The 22,452-nt window shown below is 41.8% G+C and overlaps 1 protein-coding gene across 1 annotated transcript in view; it reads left to right on the forward strand.

Moving 5' to 3' along the window:
• The window catches only part of KCNQ3 (potassium voltage-gated channel subfamily Q member 3), a 358,449-nt gene that overhangs the window by 299,397 nt on the left and 36,600 nt on the right, over positions 1–22,452 (forward strand). Inside the window, exons 4-8 of the mRNA XM_004602450.3 lie at positions 7,499–7,671; positions 12,046–12,201; positions 13,363–13,473; positions 15,852–15,947; positions 18,472–18,566. Coding sequence (XP_004602507.2) covers positions 7,499–7,671; positions 12,046–12,201; positions 13,363–13,473; positions 15,852–15,947; positions 18,472–18,566 — 631 coding nt within the window. The remainder of the gene's footprint in view (positions 1–7,498; positions 7,672–12,045; positions 12,202–13,362; positions 13,474–15,851; positions 15,948–18,471; positions 18,567–22,452) is intronic.

Raw genomic sequence — 22,452 nt, forward strand, 5'->3', positions numbered from 1 at the left:
TTTTCTTTTTTTTGTGGTGTTTCTGTTTGCTTTTGGCATTAGGGTGATGTTTACCTTATACAAACTGTTTGGGAGTGTTTCTGTTTCTTCAATTTCCTTGAAAAGCTTGAAAAGAACTGGCAATATGTCCTCCTTAAATGTTTGGAAGAATTCGCTAGTGAATCCATCCAGTCCTGGGCTTTTGTTTTAGGGAAGACTTTTGATTACAGTTTCAATTTCCTATTCAGATATTCCAAATCTTCTTGGTTCAGCCTTGGGAGGTTATAGGAATCCAGGAATTTATTCATTTCTTCTAGGCTCTCTTGTTTCGTGGCATACAGACTTTCAAAGTAATCTCTAATAATCTTTTGTATTTCTTAACTTTCTGTTGTGATATCCCCCTTTTCATTTATGATTCAGTTTATTAGAGTTCTCTCTCTCTTTCTTTGTGAGTCTTACTAGTGGTTTATCAATATAGTTTATTTTCTCAAAGAACCAGCTCTTGGTTTCATTGATCTTTCGGATTGTTTTTTGGGAGGATTTCTATGTCATTAATTTTTACTCTAAGTTTCATTATTTCTTTCCTACTGCCTGGTTTGGGCTCCTTTTATTGGTCCTTTTCTAAGATTTTGAGCAGTGTAGTTAAATTATTTATGTGGGCCCTTTCTTCCTTCCTGAAAAATGCTTTCAGAATGCTTTCATATTTACTGGTAGTGCGTTTCTTCATTCTCATTTGTTTCCAGGTACCTTTTGATTTCTTCCTTGATTTCCTCCCTGACCCACTTGCTATTCAGCATTGAGTTGTTTAATTTTCAGGTGTTTAATTTGATTCTGCACATCTGTGTGTGATCAACTTCTATCTTCAGTGCATCGTGGTCTGAAAAGATAGTTGATACAATTTTTATATTCCCGATTCTATTGAGGTATGTTTTGTGACGCAGCACATGATCTATCTTGGAAAATGTTTCGTGTGCACTGGAGAAGAATGTTATTCAGTTTTGGGAGGATGGAAGGTCCTGTATACATCTATTAGCCCTCTCTCTTCTATTTCTTCCCTCAAATCCAGTACTTCCTTGCTGAGTTTTAATATTGCTGATCTATCCAGAGGTGATAAGGTGGTGTTGAAGTCTACAACTGCTATTATGTTGCTACGAATGTCCTCCTTGGAGTTTATTAGCAGTTGTTCTTAGTATTTAGCTGGTGCCTCATTAGGAGTGTGATTTCTTCCTGCTGTACATATCCTTTGATTATTAAAAACTGGCCTTTGCTGTCTCTCCTAATCTTTTTAGCCTGAAATCTATGTTGTCAGTTACTAGTATGGTCACCCCATCTTTTTTGAGGGAGTTGTTTGCTTGAAGGATTGTTTATCATCCTTTGACTTTTAGTCTTGTTTGCTCTAAATGTTCAGATGTGTTTTTGTATGCAGAAGAATTTTTTGGGTTCAATTTTTTAATTCATTTTGCCATTCTATGTCTCTTAATTAGTGCATTTAGACCACTAACATTAATAGAGATTATTGTCATGGGGTTTTGTGCCATCTTTCTGTAGAGGTTTTTTGTGCTTGTAGAGGTTTTTCTTGTCTTATGATAGCACCTTTAGTCCTTCTTTAATGGTTGGTTTTAAGTCTGTGAAGTTCCTGAGCTTTTGTTTATCCATTAAATAGTGTATTGTTCCTTCAAGTTTGATTGAGCATTTAGCCATATAAAGTATTCTTGGTGAGGCATCCATTTCATTGACTTTTTTCAAGATATCCCACCACTGTCTTTGGGCTTGGAGGGTTTCCTCTTATAGGTCTGCTGTAAATCTAAGGGGTGCTCCTTTGTATGTGTTTGGCCTTGCTGCTTGAAATAGTGTGTCTCTATCCGTGGTATCCATCACTCTGATTATGATAATTCTGGAGTCTTTTTATTAGGGTCTCTTTTAGCTGGTACCCTTCAGGCTCCTTGGATCTGAATTTCTGCAATCTCAAGCTCTGGGACCTTCTCAGAAATGATAACATTAACTGTTGTTTTTTCATTGGGGTTGCCTCCCTGACCTTCTGGTACTCCGATTGATTCTTATGTTCTTCCTCTTGAGTTCATTGCCTAGTCTCTGACTCGCTCTAGAGCTATTTTGAGGTCTTTTTCCCATTGTATGTTGTTGCCTGTATGCTTTCTGAGCTCATCTTCAAGCTCACTGATTCTGTCCTCAGCTGTAGTCATTCTACTGTTGAGGATACCCAATGTGTTTTTTATTTAATGTAGCAAATCCTTTATTAGCTACACTTCTGTTTATTGCTTTTTTACTTCTGCCCTCATTTCTTCCTGTATTTTCTTGGCTGTCTGTTTCACTGTTTCTTTTATGTTCTCCTTTAATTTTCTGGATGTCTCTTCCACTGTTTCTTTGAGTTCATTGATCATCCTCAGCATTTTATCTCTGAATTCTTTATTGGAAGAATCATATTTGTGGGTCTTCCCTGTTAAGGCTTCTGGACTCTTTTCTTCATCCACTCCTTGTGGTGGGGATTTGCACTGTTTCTTCATGTTTTTGTGGTATTACGGAGGTGGGACCCTCCACTTCACTCTCAATGCATCCTTTTTGCTGCAAGAAAGAATTCTGGATGAGCTCGGTTGATAGAGGTCACCGTTTTCCCCTTCTAGAATACTACCTCCCTCTTTGGCACTCCTCTGTGACTTATGTGAGGCCTCTACTGAAGCTTCAGGGAATGTGTTCTTTTATATTAGGCTTGTTCAGTTTCTTGTATTCACCATTATTTTGGTGAGCTTGGAATAGGCTCCTAGACTCTTGGCCTAATGTGACTGGGATAGCCAGGATGTTCTCCCCAGAATTAGGTAATGGAGATTAAGACGTGAGTCCAGAGTGCTGAGAAGGGGGAAAATAACTCCTGTTATGTGAGCAGCTGATGCCCAAAGGCCTCACCTCCTTCTGTGTTGTACCTGTAACAGAATTGGCTGCATCAGTGCTCAAGCAGAATTAAAGTTCCACTTCCGATACAGTCGTAATGCTTGATGGAGGAACCCCTCTGGCCAGAGTTCTGGGGGGGCACCTTCACCCATGGGGGGCAATATTCCTGCAGTTTCCTGGGTCTGTTTTCCGGGCACACTCCATTTCCTAAATTTTATACAAGTACATGTAACAGATTCTCTCCTAAGCCCAGGATTGGAGGAATGTAGCTCTTGTGTCCTTATGTAGCTATACCTACACCCCCACAGTTGTTTCTGGGAAGAGTCACAGAAACTCCTTTCTCTGGGCTCAAGCACTGGGATAACAGTACTCCCATGTACCTCTGCAGGTGGGCACCCAAACCTTCCCATCTGGAGACCCTACTCAAATCACAGTGATAGGACTGTGGTTGCCTGAGGAGATTACAAGGTGATGGGGAACTTCAAAGTTCTAGAGATGGTTCAAGTTCAGGTCAGGGATTTCCCAAAGGCATTTAGTGGTACATACCCCCCCCACACACACACTTGATGTTCTAGACCTCCCTGACCATTAAGTGTTCTATCGAACTGCTTGCATACCTCCAGTGACTGGATGCTCATCACCTCTCTAGGTATCTGTTTAATTGTCACACCTCTGATGCGCATCATATATTTGAATTTAGTCGCCATGTTTTTCCCCTTTCCAGCAGAGATGTTCCCTGTAGGGAAAATGCATCTAGTAACTTCAATGTCATCTTCTGTCTGATGTTCTCAACATCATGGTCGTTATCCTCTGAGCATTCCATGTCTTCCTCACTTCCCTTCTGAAAAGTGCCCCTTTGGACTGAGCAGGCCCTTTATGGACAGAAGACCATATGGACAGTGTGGGAGAGAAGAGCTGGGCTCTGTCGCAGCTTCTCTCAGTATTCTGAGGCTGTACAGGCTTGCTTGCAAGTGCCTCACACAGCTGATGTGCACCATCTTCATGGCCAATGGAAACATCCCATCTTCCTTTCCATTTGCTGGGAGGCTGGGGCTTTGTTTCTGGCTTAGATTTTTTGATGCAAATAAGGAGTGTATGTATACACATATGCTGATGGATGTGTGTACCAGTGTGAGTATGCATGTTCAATCATGTGTGTTCCTGAAGTTTCAAGAACCTTTTAGAGACTTTCAAAAAATTTTTCCCTTCTTTTCTTTGTCATCTCTTACTGTCTACCACTGCTTAGTTTGTAGGCTTAGAAATCCTTCCTGTAAACCATCTGGAAGGATTTCTTGCAGATCTGGAGTCTAGCAGCCTAAGACAGAGGTGTGGTGTGGTTGGTTTCTGGTAAAAGCCTGGTCTTCTGGAGATGGCTGGCTTCTTCATGTGTGGAGTATGAAGGTGATCTCAGGGCGTTGATTTCTTTTTTTTTCTTTTTCTTTTCTTTTTTTTTTACTTTCTCTCTCTCTCTTTTTAATTTATTGAATTACCATGAGATAGTTACCAGCTTTCATGTTTGGGTTACAATCACACAATGATCATATACCTATCCCTCCACCAGGGCACATCCCCCCACCAATATCCCCAGTATATCCCCCCTTTCCCACTCTCCCCCTGCCTCCATAGCAGACAATATTCCCCATACTCTCTCCCTACTTTTGGGCATTATGGCTTGCAGCACAGACACTGAGAGGTCATCATGTTTGGTCCATTATCTACTTTTGGCACACATCTCCCATCTCAACTGATTCCTCCAGCCATCATTTTCTTAGTGATCCCTTCTCTATTCCATCTGCCTTATCCTCTCCACTCATGAAGCAGGCTTCCAGCTATTGTGCAATATTCCTGGCCCTTGTATTGTCTGTCCTTGGGTGTCAGCCTCATGTAATGTTATTCTGTACTCCACAAATGAGTGCAGTCTTTCTATGTCTGTCCCTCTCTTTCTGGCTCATTTCACTTAGCATGAACTCTCCATGTCTACCCATTTATAAGCAAATTTCATGACTTCATCTCTCCTAACAGCTGTATAGTATTCCATTGTGTAGATGTACCAAAGTTTCTTTAACCAGTCATCTGTTTTAGGGCAACAGGGCGTTGATTTCATGCTCTCGGGGAACATGTTTACAGGAGGTCTCCAAGCTCATGACCTTGACCCTTCACATGCCCCACCTTCCAAACCTCACCTTAAAAGTTAGGGAATCCACATATGAATTTCACAAGGACAAAAGCGTTCAGCTTATAACCACCCCAACTTGCTTTCCTTCTTCCCTCTTTTTCTTAATTTCAAGGATTTTGCAAGAGCATAGCCTCAGAATTCTTTTTTTGTTTGGGAAGTCGCTTATATGCATTGTTGACCAGAAGTTTTGTATATATGTGTGTTCAGAGTGGAGGTGGCACATACTGATCTCCATGTTTATGCAGGTGTGGAGCAGGCAACTTTGTGATGAGTCGTGTTCAAATTCAGGAATTTCATTCCATTTCAGAACACCTCATTCTACTATTCTTTGGTTTAAGACTGTCTCAGTCTGCAGGGCCCAGGCTTCTACAGGGCAGAAGCATCTCCCAGCTGTTCCTGGGTGGGCTTGTGGAGCTGAGTTTCAGATCAGCTCCTTGGAGGTACAAGACTGGCCTCAGCTCCAGACCATCCTTGCTACTTGCTTTCCTGCTGTGGCTGCATTTCCTGCTCTGTTTCACTCGACTCCCCCTCTATCATGGCACTTGTGAGAAATGGTGCTTTTGTGGAGTGCTTGATGAGAGGGTAGTCATTATGAACAGCATCGCCTCCTTCTCTGGGCACCCTCGAACCCTCAGGAGTAGATAGGCTTGCCTGCTCTTCGAGACTTGACTCACCTTGGCCATACACCTAGATTTGGTTTGGTTCTCTAAAACTATGAGTGGCTTTGCACAGATAACGCAAGATGGTGTGGCCAAGGCTGCAGCCATATTTGGTCTACAGTTGTTTGATCCCTTAATTGCCACACCACATGAGGACTATCTAAGTGTCACTTTCTTTTGGAATAAAGGGAACCAGCATTTTTTTTTTTTGCTTTTTGGGTCACACCCGGCGATGCACAGGGGTTACTGCTGGCTCTGCATTCAGGAATTACCCTTGGCGGTGCTCAGGGGACCATATGGGATGCTGGGATTCAAATCGAGCTTGGCCGCATGCAAGGCAAATGTCCTACCCATTTTGCTATTGCTCCAGCCCTCAAAGGGAACCAGCATTTTGAGTGAAAATCCACACACTCACTGGTGGTCAGAACATAGGAGGTATCAGGGAATGAACACAGCATTCCTTCATGCAGAGCAGGAGCCTTTAGACCCATATCCCCAACCTAGAATGCCCACTGTTCTATCAGGTATACATGGATGTGAATTGAAGAGCCCATTTTAAACTGCAAGACATCACACACAAAGATGTGGAGGTGTGTGAGATCACTCTGTGCTGTGTGCTCGGCAAACCACCATGCGGTCACATAAGGTTTTCAGGAGTCTTAACAAATAGTATTTTTACGTGTATTACTTGGAATACAGATTCTTTTGCAAAGTAAATAAATGCACAATGTGGTTCTGTGGTCAGAATCTCCTGAGAAAAGGAGTATTTGATTTGTATAATTGAGAGCCACAATCCAGATTGGCATTTTAAAAGGTTGAGAAGTCCATAGGTGGAAACATCAGTTCAAAAGAAATTTTTCCACATTTGCTTGGTAAAAGGGGTCAACATAAACTTGGAAAAAGTTTAATTGGAATCCTTTTTACTTGATAATCTTATCCAGTACAGTGGAGACCCTTGATGTGGGCATTCCACGGGATTTCAGACCTTGTCCATGTAAGGCTCTTTGGCTTCTGTACCTCCTTCATTTCCTGCCACTAACATTGCCCTACCCAAGTTGGTCTCCTCTTCCCCCAGAATCAACCGCAGAATGTTAGGTGAGACCACCAGGCAGTGAAGTTCAGGAATGTGGCTGTGTAAACCCCACAAGCAACCCTCAACCAGCAGGAGATAGGAGCCAATGGACAAGAAGTCTAGTTTCCATATTTCAGATTGGATGGTCTCAGGAGGTCTTCTGCCTATCTTAGTGGCTCCAATAGCAAGAGATTCTGATACCAATCACTTTTCTCCTTATTCCATGAATTCTACTTCTTAAAATCTCTCAGGAAATTACCTATAGCCAAATTCTAGTCTTAGTTGCTGTTTTGAAAAGAAACCCACATTGCAATGGTGACTCTCTAGCACTTTCAGCTCTACAGTCAGGCATCTGGATCCCCTTGCAACCTGAGAAGGACACTTGATTGCCACCCTCACTGGATTGGGGTTGGAGAGTGAGTAACCATTTCCCTGGGGTAGAAATACAGCCTAATAGTCCAACAGACAGTCCCACATCCATTCCCCATTCAGCCACATCTCCGAATCTTGGAGAAGTACTTATTTCACTATACCCAGAAAGTCATCCTACTTATCACATGGAACTGGTGTCATGAGTGAACATGGCAATTCACTGATTGGCCCACTATCTACATTGCTGACAGGCAGTGTCTGAGATGGTCACATTACCTGTACCTGACCTTTTCCTTTTCCCCCTCTCTTTTTCAACCTCCCCGTCCTCTCTCCCAGACATCTTTGTGCTGATTGCCTCTGTGCCTGTGGTTGCTGTTGGAAACCAAGGGAATGTCCTGGCCACCTCCCTGCGAAGCCTGCGCTTCCTGCAGATTCTGCGCATGCTGCGGATGGACCGGAGGGGAGGGACGTGGAAGCTTCTGGGTTCAGCCATCTGTGCTCACAGCAAAGTAAGTGTTTTAGAGGAGTCAAAAGGCGAAGGGGCCTTTTACTCAATGGGGCCCTTTTCTAGCATTCCCAGAGGGGGGAGGAGGAAGATGGAAATTAAGGCCTAAATGAGTGACAGCAGTGAGTAGAACAGGTAGACTTGTTTCTGCTCCATCATATGCGTATGACTCTGGTCTTCTCACTCAACGCTCTTTGGCCTTTTTTTTTGCTTTTTGCTTTTTGGGTCACACCCAGCGATGCTCAGGGTTACTCCTGTCTCTGCACTCAGGAATTACCCCTGGCAGTGCTCGGGGGACCAAATGGGATTGCTGGGAATTGAACCCCAGTCGGTCACCTGCAAGGCAAATGCCCTACCCACTGTGTTCCAGCCCCACTCTTTGACCTTTAGCTTCATCATTCCTAAAATGGAGATAATATAGTTGCTGAAAGGATGAAATGAGGTCATGTAAGGTAGTATGGGATGAAAGGGAAAAGCTCAAAAATCACACATATCAGTTTGATTCCAAGCTTAGAGCTTATGTAATGTGGGAGATTTTCTGTGACCTTGCTTGAGTGTTGATTCCTGCATTTATAGAGTGGGAATGATCTTGTACTCACCTCAGCAAATAACAAGCATATACCTAGTTCATAGACATCACTTCATTGTTATTGATGCTACAGCAAACTGGCTAGCTCCTGAGAACTCCTTGAATTATTGTACATAAAATTAGTATACAAAACTCCAAATACTTACAAAGTTATAGTTATTTATTTAACCACTTTAGGATGGGGGTCCTTCACTGTTCTGTATCCAGGCTTCATGCTAGTTTCTTGCTGGTTTTGACCCAATGGCTCCATGTATGTCATCTTTGGTCCATGCTGGACTTTCAGCAGTTCTGTCCCTCAAATCTCATGGGTCCAATGTCCTTCACTGGGCTTTCCCTCTTTAGTCTTGGGTTCACTGTCCCTTGATGCCCCTTGAGTCCATCTCTGATGCTCTGTGTCTTCTTGCTGGTGTTTATTGCTCTCTTCTCTTTGGCTCTTCTTTGTTTTCTAGCCACAAACAGGTGGGTAAAAACTGTCACTTTTCCTGCTGACCACCAGGTAGAGGTGAGGGATCAAAGAGAGGGTGCTCTCTTCTGGATCCAGTGAAGAAGTTATCTGGCATGTGTCCCCTTTCATGTGTTTGCATTTCTGCCCCTTAGCCCATGTTCCCATGGCTTGCAGCATATGGTGGAACTCACTTTTCTAAGCAAGATCATGTGAACTGTGCCACAGAATTGCGTCTCCTTTCACAGCTGTCTGGAAGCCCAGGCAGACAGTATCCAGTGCCTCAGAATCCATGATGTTCCCTAATTTTCTTCCATTGTTATCCAAAACTGTGATACCATTTAGTGTTGGAGTCCTTGTCTTATGTGGTCCTGTAACATTGAGGATAACTTGTCTTCATTCAGGTAGGAAAAACTCCATGGCCAGCGGAGAGAAATCAGAGTCAAGAGCTCCAGGGAAAGTGTTCTTCAGATCTCTTTCCTCATCAAGAGAGTAACTTCCGGTGCCCATCTTGGTGGTTTCAGGGCTTCTCTTGGTGCCCTGCCCTGATGTCCATCATTAGCTGCTGTGGGAGCTCCCTGGGCTCTTGAGAATTTAAGAGAGCTGCCTTGGAACCAAGTTTATATCACCTTCACTTTTTCCCATACAGGGAAACTCAGAACCAATAACTCCCTGAGGCAGAATGACTTTCCCCTCCATGGTGCAAGTTATACCCCAGAGTTTCTGTGAAGTAAGGCTTGAGGAGGCCTGATTGGCCAAGAATCACCAGAAAATGCCCAGAACCACGCACCTGAGCAGGGCTTGGTAAGCCAAAAAACATGAATAAGACAGCAACTTTTACTAGTTAGAATAGGCTAGGGTCTGCCCCTGGAACAAATAATTCCTGGGGTATCCATGACCCAGCACAGAGACATTCTTGTCTTCTCATTCACACAGTGTCTGCTGTGGGTGGTGCAGGCTCCTGATTTCTTAAAAATGACCCTTGAGTCACAGGAAGCCTGGAGTGTCTTGCAAAATGAATTTAAAGAATAGGAAGGAAGTTGAAGGAAATTGTTCCCATTGCCCCTCTATGTTGCCTGAACGCCAGACCCAGACTGCCTTCCCCAGACTGCACAGAATCTCCTGGCTGTCGGAAACAGCCATAGGCTCTGGCTCTCCCACAGAGCTGCTGGGGGAAACTGGGTAGCGTGACTTGGTGGAGGAATCTGGGCTCAGTGGTCAAGCATCTGCCTTGAAGGCATGAGACCACAAGTTTGACTCCCAGAATCACTGCACATACTGAGCACAATCCCAGGAGCATTGACAGTTCTGACCCCTGGCACCACAATACAGTGAGAAATTGCAAGCGCATCACAGCCAGGGATGTGCAAGCAACACCACCACAGGTCTGGATCACTGGTTACTACAACAGCAAAATCAAAGAGAAGGGAAAGGGGATAACTAACAGAAGGGAAAAATTGTGCAGTGAGCATCACCTTATATAGCCTTTGAGAGACCTGCAGAACTGAGATGCATGTTGACTCCTTCTTGGGCATCAGTATATGTCCTCTGAGTCCGATACAGCCAGCTGTTCTGTACACATATAACTTATGGTTATATCTGTAAACACTAGACACAATTTTTAACTCACATTTGGAGGTCAGAGGGAATGAAACAGTAGAGAAGCCTTAAACTGCAACAGAGAAAGAGGCACATGCTCCAACAGCCACTGGAGAAGGATTTTCCAGTTCAGGTTCTTTTTATCCATATCTGCAGGAGAGAATCTCTGTGAGGGAGGTAGCACAGAACCGCACTATGGGAACTAGACCTTCTCATACAAAAGCACTACATGCTGCTCGCCACGCCTAGGGGAAGCCTGATGCCTGATAAGCCAATGCACACCATGACCTGATAGAAATCCAGAGAAGTCAGCAAAGGAAGTAACAAAGGCAGAATGTAATTAGAAACAAGCCAGTGTCTCCACAAGGGAGCCAACTTCCAGAAAACTTTCTGCAGGTTATAGGACTCATGCTTTTTTTGGTGGGTCATCTGGGGAAGGGATGTTCAGAAAATGACATTCCTACAAGTAGAGGCTCGGAAGGAAGCAGGAAGGCACCATGTCAGCAAGATTCTGGTGCTCCAGAGGCCCGCAGGCTGGTGGCAGACTAGCAGAGGGAGCAGAGGTGAAGCCATTGATATGAACAACTTTGATCTCTGGGCTGACTCAGCATGAATGACAGGTCTAATCTCTGCACCATGTTCACCAGTACCCTTGACTTTCATCCTGCCTTGCCAACCTTGAAAACAGGTTACAGTGAGTGAAATAAGAAAGTTCCAGGAATGGTATTAGTCAGAGGGTGTTGGAAGTTCCATGATTTGGTGACCTTTGCTCTAACTCTGCACAATTTTCTTTTCCTTAATAATTTCCTTCACATCCATCTTCTCTGGTTTGCTTACTCATATGTCCTAGCCTATCACATGATAACATCTGTGAAATAATAGTTTTATGTGTTATTAATGCTATATTTTATTAGGATTTAAATCAAGATTTGACTATGTAGTAAAAATTGTCTTTCTGCATTGCGCATGGCAATTTCTGGAACTTGGGATGTAGGCAGTCCTTTCCCTTTATTTTGCTTTTATTTCTGTTTATAGATCCCACACCCATCAAGGAGCTTGGGGTAAAGGGAGAGGAGATTTTCACCCACAATTTTTGCCCTTGTGATTTGGGCCTGATGTTTCAGTGTTCAGCAGTACTTAGGGCTCGGCAGTGTTGGGAAGTATCAACTCTACACCCAGAGACGCTAATGGGGTGTCAGGATCCAATTTAGGGTCTTACTTATGCCAGACATGTACTCTCTACCCCTTGAGCCATTTTTCTACTCTTCCTTTCACTTTAAAAGCAAGGAATAGAATTTATCTTCACTGTCTTTTAGCTGCAAAGGCCATTCTTGAATGTTCTGGAGGAAAGAAGTAATTTGCCAAGGGTCAGAGCGCAAATAAGTAACAGGTCTGGCTCCATTTCCACAGCCCCATTATACCACACTCGTTCCCCTTGGTGGTTTTCCAGAGTTTTCTCCTTGCTCTGAGTTCTGAGCCTTCTCTCAGAGGCAGTAGACAGTCCTATCCTTACCCTTGCCTGTACAACCTCTACAGCCCTGGTGTTAAGAACACCCTAGGGCAGCAATCTCCCACTCTTTCTTCTGTGGATGATCCCATTTCCCAGTGATGGTACGGGAGGGTCAAAGGTCAGAAACTTCCATAGTCAGAGATATTAAATCTGAATCCCAGCTCCAGCGGGCCTGGTGTCAGTCTGCTCCCATTGCATCACATAGACCACTTCCTTTGACCACTGTTTCCTCTCCCAGGAGCTCATCACTGCCTGGTACATCGGGTTCCTGACGCTCATCCTTTCTTCATTTCTTGTCTACCTGGTTGAGAAGGATGTGCCAGAGGTGGGTGTACAAGGAGAAGAGGTGAAAGAAGAGTTTGAAACTTATGCAGATGCCCTCTGGTGGGGTCTGGTAAGTGACGACCACCCTCCAATTCCAACACATATTCAAGCATGAGTCTGAAGGGATTGATTGGTAGGGACAGAGAATTAATCAGCATGGCAAAGGCATGCTTAATCTGCAGCTGCATTCTGCAGTCACAGGTGAGAACTAGTTTTCTAGTTTCATTTCTCCCTTTTGGACAACCCCAGCCTACAAGGTATGCACTTGGAATGGAATGGGTTTTTCCAAAGTATTTATAAAAAGTCAGGGCTCAAAAAGTCTTGTGCCAGAGCCTCTCAGGGCACTTACTTCATTAGTCCCAAAGCTATTACTATCAACCAAACCATGCATGTGCAAATAGATACAGTGACAGACATAGACAGACTCAGGTTCGTACAGACCTTCACACACAGCTGGTGCCCCATTTCCCCAGGGATATGGTAAATGTGCCCAGGCAAAACTAGCATTTGTTGCTGGGTTCTCATTAGCTTTGTCTATGTTCTTGACATTTATCAACATATTTTAATACTCAGATCTTGTTTTCAAAAAATAAAAAAACAGCCTTTTTTAAATGTAAAAAGGAAAATGGAAAAACCAAAGAATGAAAAGTTTCATTAATCTGAGAAAGATACTAAGCAAGTTTGTGGTCATCTTGGGATTTGGATTTGGAGAGGTGGATACAAGAGGACCCAATTATATCTATCCTAATGTCCTATCTTCTGTGCTCAGATAAGTGTTCTCCTATTTTTATGACAATATGTGTAAATGCACAGACATATTCAAAGCACACCAGAGCAAAAATATGCAAAGACATTAGATATGGACACAATGCACGTGTAAATATGCCCACAAGTACACATATTCTCAGAAACATGGTCATTCATAAAATCAAACACACACACACACACACACACATGGATACCTGAGTGTGTGTGCAGATACATGTTTCTAACAATTGAAATATTTGCTGACTGATTTCTATAGAAAGGAAATCCTTAACTCAGGTATAGAATCAAAACTCCCATGTAAGATACTTAGGGTTTAGTGCTCTATTTTGGTGGGAATGATATTCTAATTGGGATCAAAACCCAAGCCAATACAAAGGCTTAAAGGAGAAACTCAATGACACATGACTGAATATCTGGTACAGAGATGTGGCACACATCTTACAGAAACTCTTTTTCTCTTTAGATCACATTGGCCACCATTGGCTATGGAGATAAAACTCCCAAAACATGGGAAGGTCGTCTGATTGCTGCCACCTTTTCCTTAATCGGTGTCTCCTTTTTTGCCCTTCCAGCAGTAAGTACCTTCAGTGTGCCCCCATTGTGTGTGTTATGCAGGACCCCTCATAGCTGGAACCCTCCCAACTCTCAGTCTCATCTTTCTTTCTTATCCTAAAAACCAAGGTCGCCAATTCTAGAGCTATACCCTTAAGTACAGTTTTTTGCTTTCCTTAAGGTATGCTCTTCCCAGTGTCAGGAACAATCTCTCCACATATCTACCTCTTCTCCAAGATTCAGTTCCAGGGTTGACTTCTTTAGGCTGTGTGGATGCCAATCTTCTGTTCCTAACTCTATAAAGCATTTCTAAGTCCATGTGGGAATTGCATGTTTCATGTATCTGTCTCCTTGAGAGACTGTCAGTGCCCTGAGATCTGGACTTGAGCCTTTCCTGTAAGGAATCCCAGTGTCTTGCACAAAGCAGACATGTAAGCATGCATGTGAACTCCCTTACTTTGTTCTACAATAATGGTATGTGCAAAGAAATGCATTTGTCACAAGTCTAAATCTTGATTCATGATGCAATAAGTTCCCCAGTGTACTCTGCTCATATGTTGTCTTGATCCATGATAAATTAACTTCCCCACTGTATAGTATTCATAATTATAATAATAACAAATGATGATTTGCAGTCCTTAAATTTACTGTGAACTGAAATGATTGCAAAAACTATATACTTCTACTATCTCCCTTTATCTTTGTGACATTTGGCATTTGAGTGTCAAAGAGATAGTAGAGGGGTGAAGGTGTTTGCCTTGAATGAGGCTCACCCAAGTTAGATCCCTGGTGCTGTAAATGGTCCCTTGAACACGATAGGAATTATCCCTGAGCACAGAGCCAGGATTAAGCCCTGGACATGACTGGTTGTGACTCTAAAAAAAAAAAAAAAAAAAAAAAAGGGAAAAAACCGAGAAAGAAGGATATTTCCTCTCCTCAGCCAGCGTGGGGCTATGGCTTAGTTCACAGTCTAGAGACTTGGCTGCTACTTTGATTACCTTCAATTCAACAAAAATCTCACTATTATTGTTTGGAGTTTCCCCCCAAAGTCATAACTGCTAAAAAAAGACTTCATATCTCTTCATTCTCAGCAACGGAAAACTAATTATCAAATGCTTCCTTGGCAGTGGGGCTGTCTTTTTTGGGGGGAAACTCCAACAACAATAGTGAGTTTTGTGTTGAAATATGGAATGTAATCAAGGTAAAGAGAAAATGAAGTGAAATTTATCAGTTACGCAGGCAGGGGTGGGGCAGGGGGTGGGAGGGATACTGGGGTTTTTGGTGGTGGCATATGGGCACTGGTAAAGGGATGGGTGTTTGAGTATTGTATAACTGAGACATAAGCCTGAGAACTTTGTAACTTTCCACATAGTGATTCAATAAAATAAATAACTTTAAAAAATAATTTGATAAAACAAAATATTTTGGGTTTGGTACTGTATTTGTCTCCATTCTCTGGTCAAAAAACTAAGATTTAATTAGTATAATGCATTTTTCATAGTTACAAGACGACTGGATGATAGAACCAGGGGCCCAGGTTTGCTGGTTCTATAGACAGCTATTGATCATGAAGCTTAGAAAGAACCTTTTTCAATAACAATCATTTCCCACCATCTTAGGTTGAAGATTTTCTCTCTCCCTTGGAGTTCGATCTTGTCTGGTTCTTTAATTGTGGGGTGGGGGAGTAGGGAGTTGTCACACCTATTGTTACTCAGGGTTTACTCCTGGCTCTGCAGTCAGGGATCACTCATCATGGGCTTGGGGGAATCATAGGGATGCTAGGGACCAAACCCAAGTTGGCTGCATGCAAATCAAGTGCCTTACACACTGTACTATTGCTCCAGCTTTATCCTGTCTGAGTTATCTAATTTATTTGACCTTGAACATTAAACCTTTCTGAGTCTCTGTTTCTTTCTCTGTAAAGCTTGTTAAGGGGTCTGGAGTTGCTGCCCAGCCTCTATGTTCTCTTTCACTTCAAGAAGCTGTGTTTCCAGCCTTTTAATTGTCTTGCCAGACTGATCTGGAAGCTAAGACAGCTCTCAAGTAATATGAAAGCAACCACAATAGGAGTCATACCATTAGAGATAGTTCCTGTATGTTGTCTAATCTTTCTATTAACAAAAGAAAGATTTTGTGCTGGAGACTTTGTTCACACTGCCTGGGAGAGAAGCTACTGCAGCAGAAGATATTTGTCCAGGCTCTTGCCATCAGAAATAGAACTTCCTGATTTCAAGCCTCCACTTAACCTAGGTCCCTACTCCCTCAAAGAGAAGGAAAATGTCTTCGGACCCTTCTTCCTGGAGTCAGTGTTTGTCACAGGGGGCTTTAGGAGTAGGAGTCAGCGTGAAGCACCAGAGTCCATCTGGGACTGACTGATCTCAGCCTTGTTTCTCCTTCTAGGGCATCCTGGGGTCAGGGCTGGCACTCAAGGTCCAGGAGCAGCACCGTCAGAAGCACTTTGAGAAAAGGAGGAAGCCTGCGGCTGAGCTCATTCAGGTCTGTCTTCTTGAGGGTGCATGGGGCAGCACCAGCTCCTCGCATGTGTGTGTGTGTCTGTGCTTATGTAGGTGACTCTAGGCTCCTGGACTGGGGATTCATTAGGGCAGGACAATGCTGCTGATAGATGCCCATGGGTATCTTGTAGTTATGTATAGAAACCACTGTCACTGTCATCCCGTTAATCATCGATTTGCTTGAGCAAGCACCAGTAACGTCTCCATTGTGAGACTTGCTGTTACTGTTTTTGGCATATCGAATACATCACGGGTAGCTTGCCAGGTTCTGCTGTGCAGGCGAGATACTCTCGGTATCTCGCCTGTTTCTCTGAGAGGGGCGGAGGAATTGTACCCTGGTCTGCTGAGTGCAAAGCAAATGCCCTATTACTGTGCTATCGCTCCAGCTCATGTATAGAAATAGTGACCTAAAAATTGCAACTTTGTCACCGTTCCATTCTATTTTTTAAATTTATTATTTATGTATCTATTTATTTTCTGATTCACCATGAGGTAGTGTTATAGACTTGCCAACTTTCTTGATTACATTTCAGTCATACAATGATCGAGCACCCATCCCTCCACCAGTGCCCCTTCTCCACCACCAATGTTCCCAGAATCCCTCCTGCCATGCCCACCCCTTCCCACCCTCTGCCTCTGTGGCAGGCACATTCTCTCTTACTCTCTCTCTCTCTCTCTCTCCTTTTGTGTGATATGGTTTGCAATACAGGTGCTAAGAGACCATCAGGTTTGGTCCATAACCTACTTTCAGCATGCATCTCCCATCCCGAGAGATCCCTCCACCCATCTTAGTGGTCCCTTCTTTATCCCAACTGCCTTTACCCCCAGCACATGAGGCCATCCTCCAAGCTTTGGTGAAATCCTCCTGGCTCTTATCTCTACTGTCCTTGGGTGCTAGTCTCCTATTGTGTTACTTTATATTCCACAAATGAGTGTGGTCATTCTATGTCTTTCCCTTTCTTTCTGACTAATTTCACTTAGCATGATACTCTCCATGTCTATCCACTTATATGCAGGTTTCATGATTTCATCTTTTCTAACAGCTGCATAGTATTCCATTGTGTAGATGTACCAAAGTTTCTTTAACCAGTCATCTGTTCTCAGGCACTCAGTTATTTTTTTTTCCATATTCTGGCTATTGTAAACAGTGCTGCAATGAACATACAAGTGCAGATGTAATTTCTACGGTATTTTTTTTTGCATCTCCAGGATATCTTTTCAGAAGTGGTATTGAGGGGTCATATGGAAACTCAATTTCTAGTTTTTTAAGGAATGTCCATATTGTTTCCCAAGGGCTGGACCAGTCAGCATTTCCAGCAATGAAAGAGGGTCCCTTTCTCCACACATCCATGCCAGCACTGGTTGTTCTTGTTCTTTTTAATATGTGCACTTTTCTGTGGTGTAAGATGATATCTCATACCTTATTGTTGTTTTGATTTGTATCTTCCTGATGACTAGTGACGTAGAGCATTTTTTATGTGCCCTTTTGCCATTTGTATTTCCTTTTTGAGGAAGTTTCTGTTCATTTCTTCTCCCCTTTTTTTGATGGGGTTGGAGGTTTTTTCTTGTAAAGTTCTACCAGTGTCCAGTATATCCTGGATATTAAGCCCCCACCTGATGGATATTGGGTAGTTTTTCCCATTCCGTGGGCTCTCTCTGTATTTTAGTCACTGTTTCTTTTGAGGTACAGAAACTTCTTAGTTTAATGTAGTCCCATTTGCTTGTATTGGTTTGTACTTGCTTGCTCAGTGGTTTTCATCCTTGAAGCTTTTAGCTTCAATATCATGAAAGGTTCTGCCTACATTTCCCCCTTCTACTCAGAAGAACTTTTGTTTCATGGTTTTAGGGGCCACTGGGAGCACAGTGTACAGGAAACTATACTCCGGTAATTCAGCAATAGCTATATGGATTGCATGTCTCTCTGATCACCCACCCTTGGGCCTAGACCCACTGCTGGTGAATGTATCTGGGGCCTGTGACTTTGACACAGAACAGCGTGTAATTCTTTATTTCACAGTACAGTTTTTAACATAATTCTCCACATTTTACAGTCTGCTTCATTATTCCCCATAGCCCCAAACCATCACTGCATCCTACAGGCTCTAGTAGATTCATATTTCATCTTCCTAGTTGTCAATTTTCAAAATGTCAAAAACAAAACAAAACATTGTGTTTGTCTCCCCACCTATTTGTTCCACTTTAGGAAATGGAACATTTTGGCAAATGTGGTCCCAGCTCTTTTCAGGAATTTTGTATTCAGCACCTCTCTCTCACATGCACAGATCACCTTGTCACTCTCACTTCCCCATACTCATGTAACCCTGAGATAATGGGACTGAGAAAATGCCCGTTCGTAAAGGACTTAGAAAAAGCTAGGGATCCTGGCTTTTCTGGATAGTGAATCAAATGCATATTTAAACTCAAGACCAAAGGATTTAACTAAAACTTTCATCAGGTTGGAAGTTTCCATGTGGAAGTCAGTCCCACCTCTCCTTTCTCCTTTTCAGGCTGCCTGGAGGTACTATGCGACCAATCCCAACAGGATGGATCTTGTGGCAACATGGAGGTTCTATGAATCAGTTGTCTCTTTTCCATTCTTCAGGCAAGTGATGACCATCTGAATGGTCAGTTTGGCAACCCCTCCCCAGCCATGTCCTATACAGTGCCTGTGATCTTCACTGTTTCCTGGAGGACATCCTGCAAGGCAATGGTTCCAGGTCCAGGCTGCACCACGGAATCATTATAGAACAATTGCAGTGCCCATGCTATGCCTCTGGCTGATTGAATCAGGATATTTAGGGTCCAATACACCAAACAAGCTTTATAGATGACTTCTGGGTGTAGCCAAGGGTTTCCAGGTAGAACCTACAGAAAGGCTGATAAGAAGAATCTGAGCAGGATTAGTGTCTGAGGAGGTAGAGAGTCAAGGTAAGAGGTCACCTGAAAATCCGGACGTTTTCACCTGGCCATGAACTTCACCATGGACTGCACAGGATCCTGGGAATGGGTAGGTGGCAAAAGCAGTTCTCTGGTGACCTCGTGATGTTACTCTCAAAGAGGTGATACAATCTCCTCAAACACAGAGTATAAACAAAGTAATAGAAAAAGCAGTGGCCAAAAAAAAAATAGACCCTAAAATTCTGTCTATAGAAATAAGTTTGTTAATAGGGGGTCTGGGATGAGAGAGGACCTAGAGATAGTAGTAGTAAGGAATGCTGAGACTCTGGTGGAAATTGTAGTTTAGCAGCTTGGTGTTGAAATATTCATCTTAACTGGGTTTCAAATTACAGTGGCATAATTTTTTAAATAATAATAAAGTAGATGATTTTTTTTAAAAAACTTCAGACCTTAGTAAAATAAAGTCCATTTTACATGGTCAACAGTTCTGAGAAGAAATAGGAAAATGTTTCTTAGATGTTCAATCTGCTCTGAGTATTCAAGTTTATATTTATTTTACTTTTCCTGAGCACTCTATGAAATTAGTTAGAAGTTCTCAAATGTTAAGGTGCCTTTAACCCTTTGGGATGAGGGGATTGTGAAAACATGGATTCCACTTCACTTTCAGTCAGCTGTAGGCACAGGAGTGATAAAAGTGTCTTGAACAGGTTCTCCAGAGTACTTTGAGACACTTTGAGATTATATTTTAAGTGAATAGAGAGAAAGATTAACAATTGAGTTGAAAGACAAAGTGAGGGACAATCTTTCTTACACTAGGAGCTAGAACTGAGTGTCTACATGCCCAGGTATCTTTGGTGTCAAGATACCTTAGTATCACTCATGCAGGACAGGTCGCTTGCTCTATCCTCCCAAACATTTATTGTGGGGCCTTCAACAAGACTCTAGACCCACAAGGCAATAGTAACAATTTAAAAAAACTCAGGAGATCCTGGTCTACAGAAACATTTCCCTCTCTAAAACCTTCCATTGAGCAATCATAACAAAGATAGTAAATTCCAAACCTGACCATGATTACAGGGTTATGAGGGATCAGGTTCTTGTGTACTATTGACACCTCACCTCCATCTGACTTTTTTCAACAAATGCTAGTGGTATATGCCACTTTCTATGTAAACCACTCTTTCCATCAATATTTATGAGAATCTTGATGTGCTAAGCCTTTCACAAGTTCAGGAAAGATAATAAATGACTTGTGAAGGGTCTAATCCTAATCCTGAAGCTATTGTGAAACCCTCTGAAATAGAAAATAAGGTATGGTCAAGAAAGAGTGTGGAGGATGATGGGACAGACCCATAGTTCTAGACAATGAGAATAGTTAGAAAATAATTTCAGGGTTTGGGACTATAAAAAATAAGAGTTCGACCTAAATGAAGGCAGGTAAAAAGTACAATAGAGGAAGTGTCTGAAAGGGAATAAGAAAAATGAACAAAAACTCAAGAGTGATGAGTTAAAAATGAAGACAATGACATGAAACAAGACTGATAAATGAATGATAAAGTTTTAGATTTATTGACTATGTCTTCTTCAAATTAACCTACTTGTGGGTTTTTTTAATGCAAAATTATCTTTTTTGCTAGAATCAGTGTGGATGTAGGATTGAATCAGTCTTCTTTCAAATAGCAAACATTTTCTTGAAACAGGCAGGTGGTTCCTTTTGAAAAATAACTGCATGACCTTGAACTCAAAAGCAAGGGCTCTGCATCAAAATCAAATTGAGACTCTACATCCCAAGGTCTTGGCAGTAGGCCCATTTTTGGGAGCTGTTATTTTTTAAATGAGGTATTGTCCTAGCTGTCAGAGACTTGGAGGAATATATTGTGCTACAGATGGTTGCTGTGATATGGAAATGGCTTTAAAACTAAGGAGAGAGCTTTTTTTTCTGTTTTTTTTCAAGGACATAAAGAAATTCACTTAGCAACCTTCTGAATGAAACAGGGTAACCCCTTGAAAAAGAATGTCCCTGAATTCCAACCTACTCCATATTTGTGAATTTCTCACTGTGTTATCAACTACATCCTATAAGATATTTGTCTTTTGTCTGTATTTATTTTTAATAAAGTTAAAAGATTAACTTTATTAAGATATACAATTGACTATTGAAAATATGGGGATTAGGGGCACTACCGCTACCTCCATATGGTCAGGAGAATCTGTGAATAACTTTCAACTTCCTCTTCCTCCTTCAACTATTAACAGCTTTCTGTCCTTCAATCAGCACATATTTTATATGTGTAGTTAATCGGCACATATTTTGCATTTTATATGTATGATTATATTATAAGGACTATAAAGTCCTTATAATAAAGTAGTCTAGAAAAAACAAACTTAAGGAATTTATAATGAAGATAAAATATACATAAAATATTTGACTATTTTTATTGATTGGCTGGAGAGATAGCACAGCTGTTGGGCTTTCACCTTTCATGCGGCCAACCCGTGTTCGATTCCTCCGCCCCTCTCTGAGAGCCCAGCAAGCTACTGAGAGTATCCCGCCCGCACAGCAGAGCCTGGCAAGCTACCCGTGAATATTGGATATGCCAAAAACAATAACAATAAGTCTCTCAATGAGAGATGTTATTGGTGCCTGCTAGAACAAATCGATGAGCAATGGGATGACAGTGATTTTTATTGATACCACAAGTTTGTGCTATTTCCAAGAAAATCCCTCAAAGTAGAATCGTCCATTTTAAAGGGGTATGTGAAATCATGGTGTGTGAAATCAGAATAGACCTTAAAACACCAAAATCTTGAACTACATGATTCCACTTATGAATGGTTTTTAATATGATCACAAAGTGGCATTGGTCATCACTATCTATTAACCATTTTGTTGCATGAAAAAGAAACTGTGTATCCATTAGCAGTTACTCCTGACTTCCACTCTCCCCACTTTCCCCTATAATGACTAATTGCTTTCTGTTTCTATTCTGCCTCATTTGAAAAAGTCACATAAAAATAAAATTTTATTTTTGTTTACTTTTATATTTCAAGCCAATGAGTGAAATTGTTTAAAAATTAATTTAAAAATTATCTAAAATCACTTATTAAAGAAGCTATTCTTTTCCTTCTGTTCTCTTCTTTACTAAAAGTAACCACATGTAACAAAGTATTAGTCTTATGAGATTAATTGTATAGCCAGATATCACCCAGATTGTAAGTGGTAGAAAAATGATTGGAATCAAGATTTTGCAATTCTTACTTATCTGAGAACAAAAAGATATTTAGGGAGAAAATTGCATAAATTAATGAGTCAATATTATTGAATAGCAAGACCCATTTTTGAAAATTGTTGCCATTAGGGTTTATTTAAGAAAAGTATGTGAAAGTACTTGTAACAGTACCTGGTACAGAGAATGTGTTTAAGTCTCTGACAGTTGAATATGGGCTGAGAGGAAGGAAAAATGACAGTTCTAGGAAACCATTTCTAGTGACAATAAAATTACAATTCCTTGCCTGCATTATATTATTTATACTGTTCATTTATCAAGAAACTACCAAGCATCTTTTATTTGCAAGATACTGTGCCTGGC

The sequence above is a fragment of the Sorex araneus genome, chromosome 2, assembly GCF_027595985.1.
Source record: "Sorex araneus isolate mSorAra2 chromosome 2, mSorAra2.pri, whole genome shotgun sequence".
Taxonomy (NCBI): Eukaryota; Metazoa; Chordata; class Mammalia; order Eulipotyphla; family Soricidae; genus Sorex; species Sorex araneus.